This window comes from Ostrea edulis, chromosome 9 (assembly GCF_947568905.1).
Source record: "Ostrea edulis chromosome 9, xbOstEdul1.1, whole genome shotgun sequence".
NCBI lineage: Eukaryota > Metazoa > Mollusca > Bivalvia > Ostreida > Ostreidae > Ostrea > Ostrea edulis.
In genome coordinates, this window is record NC_079172.1 from 43,685,285 (window position 1) to 43,698,995 (window position 13,711).

General features: G+C 35.5%; 1 protein-coding gene across 1 annotated transcript in view; it reads left to right on the forward strand.

Moving 5' to 3' along the window:
- Positions 1-3,214: 3,214 nt before the first annotated feature.
- LOC125660128 (ionotropic receptor 25a-like) overlaps positions 3,215-13,711 on the forward strand; it is a 63,442-nt gene continuing 52,945 nt past the window's right edge. Inside the window, exon 1 of the mRNA XM_056149322.1 lies at positions 3,215-3,688. Coding sequence (XP_056005297.1) covers positions 3,577-3,688 — 112 coding nt within the window. The 5' untranslated portion in view covers positions 3,215-3,576. The remainder of the gene's footprint in view (positions 3,689-13,711) is intronic.

Sequence of the window (13,711 nt, forward strand, 5' to 3'; positions counted from 1 at the left end):
CAATGAAGGCAGAGAAAGAAGGAAATCTTAGTGTACTTGCACATAGCAACAATCTCGGAAAAAGTGCTAAAGAAAAGGAAGAGTCAGATAAAGGGATACAGAAAAAATAGATGAGAAACTTGGTCTTTTAAAGTTGAGCTAATTGAATCATGTTTGTATCTCTGAAAAAGGAGAAGTAAAATCAGATAAAACTGTATATCCAGTTTGGTATATTTAATCACATAATATTCTTGTAAAATAATTGTCATAGTCATCAGTCTGTTGTCTGTCTTTGAGGTAATGGAAAATGAGTTGAGATCATGGAAAAATCATGAAATTTGATGACTGAAATTCTGAACGAATCATGTAATGCCAAGTCATTGATTATCATATACATATACAATCTAATGGGTATCCAGATAAAATAATTTAAAGGTTTACACATACATATATATATATATATATATATATATATATTTGTACCATAGTTTGGCGTGCTTTCGTTTGTTAAAAGTGTTGGTTATCTGTACATAACCCACACTTTTCTTTAAACCCCGCCCATACACTTAAAAAGACTACGAACTTACGTCCGCTATGTTGAGTTGACAAAAGCTTCTTTTTTTATACATCGTCGGAACCCCACGGTTGATAACGCTTCGTTCATTTCTCCATCACCCGTGGGTCCATTCATTCCTACTCGCTCGTTCTCATGAATAATTAATGAGGCAATTTGATTAGGCGCTCATAGTGCACCCTGAGCGAATTTGTCCAATCAACAAGTCGCTTTCAGTCCAATTTCGGTATACAATTGTTGTGGTGGTAAACTTAAGTAAATGCTACCGTTAAAAACAGAAGACTTTTCTTACTATAACGATTACTTTGATTGGACAATATTTTTAAAATATTTATTCATGAGAATGAGCGAGTAGAAATGAATGGACCCACAGGTGATGGAGAGAGGAACGAAGCGTAATCAACCGTGGGTTTCCGACGATTTTATGTGTAACTATGTCTCAACTACAAACCTCCATTTGTCTCCACTGACACGCACAAAAAGTAGTCTTAATCCCTACATTGTCTGATATTAATGGCAAAATCAAGGCGAACAGAAACAAGTAAACAGAATTGATATTCTGGTGAACTGTTACAGTATTACAGGTGTACTAAATAAACTTTTAAACGGAAGTCGGGGCGTGGTAGGGGCAAAGCAAACTCTTGAACAAATATTTACTGATATATAGAACAATCCATTAGATTTAATTATCAACACTGATTATTTACAATATGTTGAGTGGTGCTTAATCATTCCGTTTGTTTAGTAGTGTGTTTCAGTCCTAATTCGTAATCATTGTATTAAACATTTTTGCAATCATTCACCTACCGATCCGGTAGTCCCGAAAATTTAACAGTGTCGTTGTAATTTTTAAAATCTTCCCACTGACCTCGCACACTATTTGATCCGTCTAACACAATTGGATAAAGAGAGTTAATGTGTTGTTTAGTGTAGGAGAGAGAGAGCACATTCACATGTTTTAATGTAATTTTCAAATTAGTGGTGTGTTATTGTGCAATCACCTATCGTAGAAACATTATTTACAAAAAAATAATATTCAATCGATTTGTGCATAGCACTTAAATATGAAACAAAAACGGAACTGTCTCGGAAACCATGCTGCTGTAAAAATCAATGTCTACATCTGGTACACGGGTACCTTAATTGCTTTGCATTTTATGCATCTATTGAAACGACAGTGAACAAATGAGTTTTGTCAGATCTTTCTAGTGTAAATTGTTGTTTAACAAACCTCATATATTATTCAGAGTTTGGTTTTCAAGTTTACAACGGGAAAGGAATTTAAGCAGTAGTCCTCTTTTACTTAATTGAATAAGTCTTCATTGATTAATGAAATGATGGTTCAATTAATTATATTATAAAAATATATATGAAAAAGTAAAGATCACGAAAAGTGATCAATCTCATATATTCCACAAAGAATACACACCTGGACACACCGTGTGATCATGTGCCTAGGAGTAAAACATCCCCAGCCGATCGGTTAAAACTAAACATGTGAGAGAATAATTATTTTGTATATCTAAGGAATAAAACAACAGCTGTGTATTCGTATTTTTGATCAGAGTTTTCTTCTGCCGACAATCAGTGTAGTTTGATAACATTGTACCATTGTTTTAGTTGCAATTAAAGGGGGGAAAGGTCAAGAAGTAGATGGACACAGAAACTACATCCATGTTGGTGGAATGAAAACTCGCGTCTCTAATCACTTTGAATAGGTCTTGTATATTTACTGTGACAAACATGGTAGGCCAAATACGTCTTATATGCTTTAGCGATCTGTTTCGATGTTTTGATTGATTCTTTGTTTAACGCCCCGTCGAGAATTTGTCACTCATATTGAGACGTCACCAGCTGTAGGTGAAGTACTCCATGTATGCTTAGCGCTCAGGGCCGTAGCAGTGAGGGTTCTTTATCGCGCCAACGCCTGTCGCGACACGGGACCTCCGTTTTAAGTTCATTTCCGAAAGACCCGTGATTCTCACTTCTAGATGCCGAACGTTTGGCGAAGGCATAGGCGTAGCTTGGGTTCGAATATTACTGAGGTAGGGGGTCTGGGGGGGGGGGGGGCTGCGCCCCCCGAAGCTATCGACATTTTAACAACGTAAAAGGTGGTGTTTTTTTTTTTTACCGAGGCAGCTGCCTCGGTTGCCTCAATGGAAGCTACGCCACTGGAAGGAGCAATCATTATCTATTTTAACGTCTTAGGTTTGACGCGGCCATTGCACGAGCGTAGCTTTAACTCACCACCCCCACCCCCGGTTACGAAGCGAACGCTCTACCACTCAGCTACCGCGACCGATTCGATGTTTTAAATTATTCTTTCATATGATAAAATAATGACATTTGCATGGTCAATACGACGGTTTCCCTACATGTACTCTCGATGTACAATATTCACTTGATGAATATTGTAAAAAACAACATATCTTTAACTTGCCATTCATCATTTTAATTTACGAATGCAGACATCTGCCACGTGATAAAAACTGATGTTCGTTTCTTATTAAAATTTTCACTGCTATACTCGTTTTGATCATCTATGAAATATTTAAACCTTTCACACGACAGTGTATCAGATGTCGGGTAGTTATATTTGGTATATTTGTTTAAGTTGAATTAAGAGATTTAAACACTGATGATTAACTGGGGCAGTGACAATAGCATGATCGATACATGATAAAACGCCGTAATTTCCTATTAAAGATCATCCTTTTAGACAAGTGGGCTTGTGGAGACTATATTGATTATAGACAATTCGCTTGTGAGTTAAGTGTTACGGTGTTAACACCAGCAGACAACATTTGAACGTTTCATGATTCATTTTAATCAGACTCGAAAAAACAACAACAATATGTATATAGCTGTGATGTTTAGGCGCTCATCTAATATTTACATGCTGCCAAGGATTGAAGAAATGGTTTACGCTACTTATGAGGGATGCACTTATCAAAAAATATATTCCTTTATTTGAAATTAATGTAAAACAGAAATTCTGTCGGTAAATTGATGGGATTATTGCCATGGTTTTGAAAGTGAATTTTGTGAACGAGAAAGGAAGATGGCTTTCCGTCTTTGGCATTGTTGTTACTGTTGGCGTCATTTGTCTAGTGGGTGGATCCAAAGTCACCATTGGTAAGTATATTAATTATACCGATGTTGTCATGGTGTAAAAAAATATTCACGGTATTTCGTAAAGATGGCATTCAGCAAATGTTTTGTCATTTTTAAAACTGTTGTTTGCATTTTTCAACACAAACACTGGAAAATGTAATTGATCTTACAACATGGAATAAAAGTTGTACTTAAATACACAAGGCAAAGTACAAGAATTCAACTGAAAAGAAAAGTTAAAAACAACCAAAAAATTATTTCGAAGAACTTCAATTTCCGATCAATTTATTGTTCAAAATTTGTTATGAATCTAGTGTTTCAAGGAAAGAAAGATATAAAACCATTATGATTTACGTAAGTTAACACGAGGTACGAAGAGGAACTGCGGGTATCGTTTTGAATCATTCTTTTTATCATATTACCAACATTGTGAAAATAACATCTGTTATTAAAAATTATCGTCAGAATTCGCATAAATCAGAACACTTGTAAACTTCGGCAACACATCTCTCCACATTTTGATGATTGGAACATCATTTTTTATAAAACACAATCCTCAGTTTCATCTTCAAGGCTACGATCAACCACGACCTCACTCCACCGTAGACATCACGGAAACTCTACGAAAGGTAGGAGGAAATTTAGTTTACGTTGGCGGAGCGGTTTCATCCAAATAAGGAAGCAAAACTACAGGGATTTTTTTTCGGTTTATGAAGCTTCCATTGCGGTACATTAAAACTCCTAATCCTCACGTAGACGGCAGATGATGAGAGGGTTTTTACAGCGACGGCAAGACAAGACCAGGATTGAATACTCACTGTTAAGGACCATGAACGTAGACCCCATTATCAAACACGATCAATCACGTTCAGAAAATGAAAAATGCACGTAACCAAAGTTTGCATCCTATTTGAAAACATCATTTAAAAGATCAACTGAAAGGATCTCATCCAATCTCGATATCTGACAATGATAAACATTGTTTATTTTATCATTTACCACAGCAACTGTTTCAATCTCAATCTTTAACAGAAGCGGTGGCCAAGGGATATCTGCCCCCTGTTTTATGTTTAAACGTTTGATCGGCAATTTTCATTTCCCCGGTTTATTACGAAAGCCTACAAATTCAACACTCTGCATTCTTTGATGACAACGTAACAAAGTTCGCTACATGTGTAATATCAGTGGTGATATCATGATTACGAATTGGCCAGAACACGCAAAGACACCATCAACTGTGTTGTTCAAAATTGTGCTACAGACTTTAACAGTTTTATGTTAATGTCAGCCATTCCGTGATGTAATAATTGTAAACACCCAAAGAGTTTTTGAGTACTGAATATTCGAGAAACTTCTTTTACACACCAACCCATCCACACACACAGAGAGAGAAAGAGAGATCGAGAGAGATCTGTACTTGAAATGTCTGGTCGTTAATTTCAAAATTATTTTTCTAGTCGAATACAAATGTTTTAGACGAAGGTGGAATAAAATCAAAACAAAATTCTGGATATTTTACGCTTCAGAAACCCATAAATCACAAAAAACTTATGCTGACACGTTTTGCTTTTTGAATTGTTCTCATTCACACAAATTGTACATCTGGTAAGCAATCCTGATAAATTTGTATAGTATCGATTAATCCTTTGTTAAAAGAACTATGTATATTCATGTAACATAATACATTATAAGTGATTGCCATTGTGTACTATTTCGGCTTTCCGCTCTATTTTGTGATATCGCATCTATTGTGATATCGTGTGGGGTTTTTTACGTCACTTATTTTGTACAGTAATGTATACGTGTTTTGTGGAAACATGTACATTCAAGTAGTAAAGATTGATTTGTTGCTATCGAGGAGTGTCACTGATATTTTAACGAAAATAGCGAAAGTTAGAACTCACCAAAATTAAAGGCATCAGTTCACAGTACGATGTTCTTACATTGTATCTGGACCACGTCCAATACCTATACAGTATCGTAGTACAATGTACAATTTTGGAAATCGTAGGAAATCATTTGTTCATAGACACTTAGAAAAAATCGAAATATGACCCTAGTTAATATTTTCTCCAGTATCAATATTTAATTTCTGTCGACGTCATTTACTAAACGGATGAATTTTAATTGTTAGTGAGCACAAAACCATGTCAACCTTGTCATTGGGGATCAAGAAGTTCTATCTAGGATGATGAACCCGAAATGGTGAACAAAAAACTTTTGAAAAGATCTTGTTAAATTGATATTACACACACATCAATTATCCCCCAAAACCGTAAACATTACATTTTGGACACACACACACACACACACACACACACACACACACACACACACACACACACACACACACACACACACACCAAAAATAAAAGGAGTGGTCCCCACTAACTAGCTAAAAGGTATAACGCCGAATTCCAACATTTTTGATAACCTCGTTGAAGATTGAAATCAGAAATGCCCAGGATAACATCACCTGCTTTTTTTTTTTTTTATTAACGTCATGACAATGGGTAGTTAGTTGAACCTGTCACAACTTTAGCAATTGAGTTTGCAGTACCCTTTGTATAGTTCTTGTTTACTTGTATGTTGCTAAAGGTCCCCTATGGGAATGTTTTCATTCACATGGAGACGGCACCAGCTCTGGGTGAAGTCCCACAAAACGATACATATTCAGTATTGTATATGGCGCTCAATGCTGTGAATGTGAAGGTTCTTCATGCCAATTGTTTAAAGGGTTTAAGGAGGTACTCTACATCGTCATAATGGCTGACTTCCTTTAAAAACATGGATGAAAAAATCAATATCAGCAATATTTGACTTTTCCTTTCAATTTAAATACCTAGCCGAGTAGCGTAGGTTAGCATACCGACTGCAGGTTCGAGTCCAGCAGGCCTTTCAATTTTTTTCTCGATTACCTTCTACTAAAACTGTATTTTTTGACAAAATAAAGTAAATTAAAAAATGTTCAACTTCAAAATATTGTTGTACATATCCTCCACTTTTCATCTACATCAAATTTCTCTGGTGCAGTATACATCCTTAAGTCGTAAGTGTTTCAAGTCGTATCTGAAAGACTTGCGACTGTCACTTGTAATACCGAGCGCTTGTAGAAGAAACAGCCACTACCTATTCGGAAATCATTGAATTATTGAAGGTTTTAACAATTTAGATATCTACTCCTTAAAGATACATTCACGTACAGGTCTACTTTTTATAAATAGTTATGCTCCCCTAAAAATTTCGATTTCAGTGGAGCATATAGTCGCTGAGTTGTCTGTCGGTCCTTTCGTCCGAGCTCATATCTCTTAAACCTTTCAGCAGAAGTTGATCACAAATGTTCCTTCACAAGGCCCCCAGACGCTGAGCACATTTTGTGCACACTGAACACGTTTCGCGCAAAATCCTTGATTCTAGGGCCTTCTAAGATGTTACTTGACTAACTCATTCTAAAAGAAAGATTTGGAATGCTTTTTAAGGGAGGTATCATATTCTTAGTTATTGGAAACAACATAAATTCTAATGAACTTTAAATTTTAATTTTTTTGGCTCAAAAGTTGGAGGAGGCAGCTGCCTCCTCCGCCTCCATGTAATTTACGGCCCTGAGGTCTCTCTAAATCATTTTTGGAAAGGTCAAAGTCACTCAGCATATCCTTTATATGAGGACAATTTCCATATTTCAACAGTTTTTGAATAGGTATTGGTCATATATCACAGTAAGTAATATGCAAATGGTGACTTTCGGATAAAGGTCACTCGAGATCATTTTGTAAAGGTCAAGGTTACTCAACATATACCTTATATGATTTCGACAATATTTCAATAGTTATTTTATAAATCATTGTGTCGTTCGTCATATGAAGTACTAGCTACAATAATGTAGCCCTCTCCGTTTTTTATTTTGATGTTTTCGGGAGAGGGCTACAATTCCTTAGGATTTTCGTCATGATGCCCACTATTTTTATGAATAACATGTAATCAGCACAGTATATTTGTCTCTAATGTTGTTTACTTTAAAATGATTACCAACTCTAGAACTGCGTTTGGGTATATCTAATAAAGGTTTTTTCCATTAAATACCATGTACACTGTACAACATGTAATATTCCTGTCTCAATCGGAACTCCTCGAATGTCTCGCGCACTTCGAGGAGTTCCGATTGATTCCTGTCTGCTCCGCCATGCTTGTTATCGCGAGATGTAGTTGGTGGATCTACTGGGGGAAAAATAAACATAGACAATCTGCGCGAAAATGTAGTTACTGGAGTCATTTCATCAAAGAAAGGAAAATCATATGGTTGCAGGAAAAAAATTACACTTTGTTTTTTAACTCGATTTAAAACCTTTTCAATGCCGGCGAAATCGCTTTCTCGTCCATTGATGTAAATACTACCTTAATATGTGGACAGGTAATCAAACATGGTGCACAAGTATGAATCGAGAAATTGGAATACGTGTATATCTAAATTGTTAAAACAGCCTCACAAATCTTTAGTTGTAGGTCGTAAATTTAAATATTGACCAAGAAACATAGAATATCATTTTATTTACGTAAAGAAAGCAAAGCTAGCAAATGTTTAGAATGATCGAACATTACAGAGATCCTAAGGAGTTGTAGTTTCCCGCCCCCAAGTCGAAGAGGGCTACATTATTACAGCTAATGAAGTACATGTAATTCATTGTTTAGATGCAGTTCGGGGAGTTTTTGTTTGGTTTTCAAACTAACATGGCTAATGGATATATATTGGAGATTGATTAATTGATGGTATATTGTTTAACGTCCCGTTTGAGAATTTTTCACTCACACGGAGACGTGACGATTGCCGGTGAAGTACTGCAAAATTTAGGCCTGTTCTCGGCGCTTGCGGCCTTTGAGCAGGGAGGGACCTTTATCGTGCCACACCTGCTGTGACACGGGACCTCGGTTTTTGCAGTCTCATCCGAATATATATATATACATGTACTTTAGTATTATGAAACTATTTCATTTATATCTCTACAACCGTATTTGTTATATGCATATCTAATATAGTTGTTTGTTTCATTTTCTTCATAGAATGCCGTAATATTGATATCGTTATTGAAATCTAGCATGATAATTGAAGATATGTATCTTTAAACAATAGGATAAAGGGTATCTCTTACTGTAACCAATTCAATGGTTGTGTAATCTATATATCAGGTACTTTAATCCATCAATTAGTAAATAACAATACTTAGGTAAATGATGTCCAATTTGTTCTTAACTTTATTCAATCACTTAAGTAACACACAACAATGGAATCCGATACTGGGTATCATTGTGTTACAGGCCTAGGTATCGGAATTAATGGAATTGATTTTGGGGGGGCTAAAACTTCCTGTTATCAGAATTTTGCAGTATTCAACGTCATGTCATTTCCTGAGCAATATTGAGTTGGTTTTTTTTTTTTTTTTTTTTACACAGGTTTATTTTTTTTAAAGATTACAGTTAGACTCTCAATTTTCTTATCATTTCAATCCATCTCTTACACTTTCTATAGTGCTTCAAATAATTTGAAATTCATTAGAATTGTAAAGGAATTTAGATATTTATATATAATAGCACACTACAGTCATCTAATGTGGTGTTCACCGTTTTTGATACGAAATATTTCTAGTTTAATAGCACATGGGTAAACTTTAACATTAAACAGCTCCTTCTACCACAAGTATCCACTGAATTTATTTTGCATATAATCCGTTTATAAATTTTTGTGTACGTGTACCTTTTTCTGGGATAACTTTTGTGATATCCATCGATTTGTCTACGTCTTAGATCAACGATAAGTATCTACATATTGTATTAAAGCGTTCAACTCAAACGCGTCAATTCTCCGGTGTAAATATCAATATTCGAAAATTATCTTTGTAAATCCTGCATTTGTTTAGATTATTGATCATTCGTTGTGCTTTCCCCATTACCCGATTCGTAATTAATTTTTTAGACATTTAATGAGCTACGGTAAAATTTAAAGTTATTCTCGAATTCTGCTTAATTTTCCAAAAGGCTCTGCAGATTAATTGTATTATGTTTCGTCCCGGTAGATTATTTGTTTTTGGGGTTCTGTAATTACCCGTATTCCTCTACTGTGTGGGTGTATGTTTTGTATCAAATTAATGAACTGTTCAAAAACACCGCTCTCCATATTGCTTCAAATAACAGATTTCTTGATTTTTTTGCTTAATGGTGTTGTACAATATCAAATATCAGACAAAGCAGTCTTTTGTTCCTTCTGAAAAAGCCATATTACTTAGAGATTGAATCGTGTGGAGTCCAGCTGTAGCAAAATCATTTAGTCTTTGATTCTAATTATTGTAATTGCTGCAAAACCAGCTGTTTAAAAAAAATCTTTGCTTTTTATTGAAAAAAAAAATCGCTCGAAAAATGACGCCATCTATAGCATGGCTGATTTCACAATTTCTATGATACTTAAGTCTAAAAATACCTACAGACTATATATTAATCTTCAGATGCTCAATCGGCTTTATGTTATCTTTATCGGCTTTGTTATTTTTATTTATTATCATATATTATATACTTACTCTTTAGTAACAATATCTGGTTGCAGTATCACATATAATCTTTAATAACAATATCTAGTTACAGACCGGTCGCGATAGCTCAGTGGTACAGCATTCGGTTCAAAACAGGGAAGTCGTGAGTTCGACCCCTGCTCGTATCACAGCAGCGTCAAACACAGATAGTGATTGTAAAAGAATAATTTTCATTCATATGTCGATTCTATATATCCCAATCAACTCGAAACAATGGACACCACAGAGTCTTTCACATCTGCTTCGTATTTATATATTTTATTGGATATAGATATTAACACCAACTTAACAACTCAACTTTATGACAAACGGGATCAATTCAGCTTCTTCATCGTCAACTTCCAATATCTATGTAGCAATATTCCATCATCACCTGCATATGGTGTTTATGTCTCCACTGATTGGATCGCTTGGTTATGGTTTTACGCCGTTTTGGCAATATATATTGGCGGTTAACTAATTGAAATATGTTTGGTTATGAGTGTTTGAGTTTCTCTTACCCCCCCCCCCCCCCCCCCCCCCCCAGTGAGCCTACTCTTTTTTTGAAAATTGGAAAAACGATCTTTTGCGTGCCAATAGGGTTGTGATCCTTGACACGGGACACCCTTTAACGTCCCATCCGACGGACATATGAGTTTTATGTAAAGTATATAAACAGTTTTAAAAAGATCATTCCGTGTATATAAACAGTTGTACTATGAAAGTTTTCAAAATTTTCTGTAAAAATCGCATTCTTGTAAATAATGTATAATATAATGATTGTCGATATTTGTAAAAAGTTCTTTCCTTGATTGCACATTATTATGAAAGTCTATTTCGTATGGGTGTAAAATCACTACAAAATTGAAAAAGGTGAAGATAACGAACAGTGATCAATCTCATAACTCCTTTAAGGAATATAAAATAGAGAGTATGTATAACACGGACCCCTTGATATACCAGAGGTGGGACCAGGTGCTTAGGAGGAGAAAACATCCCTGTCGACCGGTCACACCCGCCGTGAACCCAATATCTTAAACGGCGTGCCAACCAGTATGCCAAAAAGTAAGACGAATTTGTTTTGATAAATATGGTAAACAACCGATCAATTGATATACTAACAACCGATCAATTGATATACATTGTAGAAATTCATTATCATCCATAGATCTGATTTTGTTAACAAATGGTTTTTAAACTTTTTTTTAATAAACGGTTACGGTAGCTCAGTGATAAAGCGTTCGCTTCGTAACAGTGAGGTCGAGCCCCACTCGTGGCATGACCGCGTCAAACCTAACACTTCATCATAGATAGTGATTGCCCCTTCGCCAAGCACTCGGCATTTAGAAGTGAGAATCGCGGGTCTTCCAGATATGACTTTAAAAACGGAGTTCCCGTGTCGCTACAGGCGTTGACATGTTAAAGAACCCTCATTGATACAGCCCTGAGCGCTAAGCATAGATCAAAATTATCGGTACCTCACCTACCAATGGTGGCATCTCAATTGGAGTGAAAAATTCTCGACGGGACGGAAAACAAATAAGTTTTAGATTGAAACTTGTTTCTAATAGATTGAATTTCATCTGGAAGTGAGTTCCAATCCTTAATACCATTATAATGAAAGGTGTCTGACGTAGGTTTTGCTACTCTGGGACAAGAAGAGTTTCTTAGATCTCGTTATTCTGGTTGAACTTCGTGAAAAATTGTCTTTATATAAGGTAAGAAGGACAGTCATTGTGCAAATATATTAAAAATAGGATCGAGATTAATTTAGGAAATCCTGTTATAAATATTCAGAAATCCAACATTTTCAAACTCTGCAAAAGTAATGAATGACTATTTAAAATAAACTTGATTACTTTGTTCTGGCAACTTGTTTTTTTTTTTTCATGGTTATGTCGAACCTTCAAATCAACATGAACAAGAATAGTTAAATTGACATTGAATTAAAGCAGTACAAAAAAGATAAGCAATATTTGTATCCAAAATAAACTTGAGTCATTGATTTGTCCTCTTCATAATATCTTATATAAACATTTTATTCTCACGAGAAAATCTAAACCACAACTAATATCTAACACGATTTCGTTTCGATTCCGTTATCACAAACTGAAAATGAGTCTGGTGTTACTTTTTGGAGCCTTCTTCAAGAATTAAACAACTCATCAAGAAAGGGATTCTGGCGGTGTAACCGGTCAACAGGGGTGCTTACTCCTCCTAGGCCCCTGATCCCACCTCTGGTGTCTTCATCAGTACTAAAAATACCTTTGATTTTGTGTTATTAGCATTAAAAAAAAATCCTGTACTGAATATCTAAGCTAAATTCTAATGTTCAGCAACAGTATAAAATAAGATGTGTAAAATTACCATTTTTTTTTTTACATCCGTTTCTGCTATACCTAATTATGCATTTAGATTTTATACAGTATCAGCAAACTTACAGATATATACTGTATACTAAGTTTGACCCCAACTTGGGGTCAGAACTCCTACCCCGGAGATCATTAAATTAACAATTTTGGTAAAGGACTACCTGCTCTTTCTAAATATTAAAAAATTTCCATTTAGTTTCAATTTAGTATCAATAACACTAAAGAAGATGTTATTTACGTGTTATACACATAAACACTATATAGTGAGTTTGGCCCCACCCTGGGGTCAGTACACCTATCCCGGGAATCATCAAATTTACAATTTTGGTAAAGGACTACCTGCTCTTTCTAAATATCCATTTAGTTTCAATTTAGTATCAATAACATTAATTAAAGAAGATGTCATTTAAGAGTCTTACACATAAACACTATATACTAAGTTTGACCGCGCCCTGAGGTCAAATCCCCTACCCCGGGGATCATGAAATTTACAATGTTGGTGGAGGCTTTCCGGCTCTACATCACTAGGCATTTAGTTTTTCTTACACATGTGTGGTTGTTGAATTTTTGAAAATTGGTCAATTTTGCCTCGCCCCCAGGGGTGCAGGAATCCTGAAATTTACAATTTCTGTCCCACAGATGCTTCATATCAAATTTGAAAAGAATTGGAATGATAGTTATCAAGAAGAAATTGAAAATGTATATTGTTCACGCATTTAATAACTGACCATTTTGGCTCAACCCAGACACCAAAACCCCTACCCCTGGGATCATCAAATTAAAAATTTTGGTAAAGGACTACAGTGTACCTGTTTTTTCTAGATATCCATTTAGTTTCAATCTAGTATCAATAACACTAAAGAAGATGTTATTTAAATGTTTTAAACATAAACACTATATACCAAGTTTTGCCCCACCCTGGGGTCAGAACTCCTACCCCTGGGACCATGAAAGTTACTATTTTGGTAGAGGCCTTCCTGCTCTACATCACTATGTATTTAGTTTTTCTTACACGTGTGCAGTTGTAGAGAAGAAGATTTTTGAAAATTGGTCAATTTTGGCCCCACCCCTAGGGCCCCAGGGGTGCTGGAGTCCTGAAATTTACAATTTATATCCCC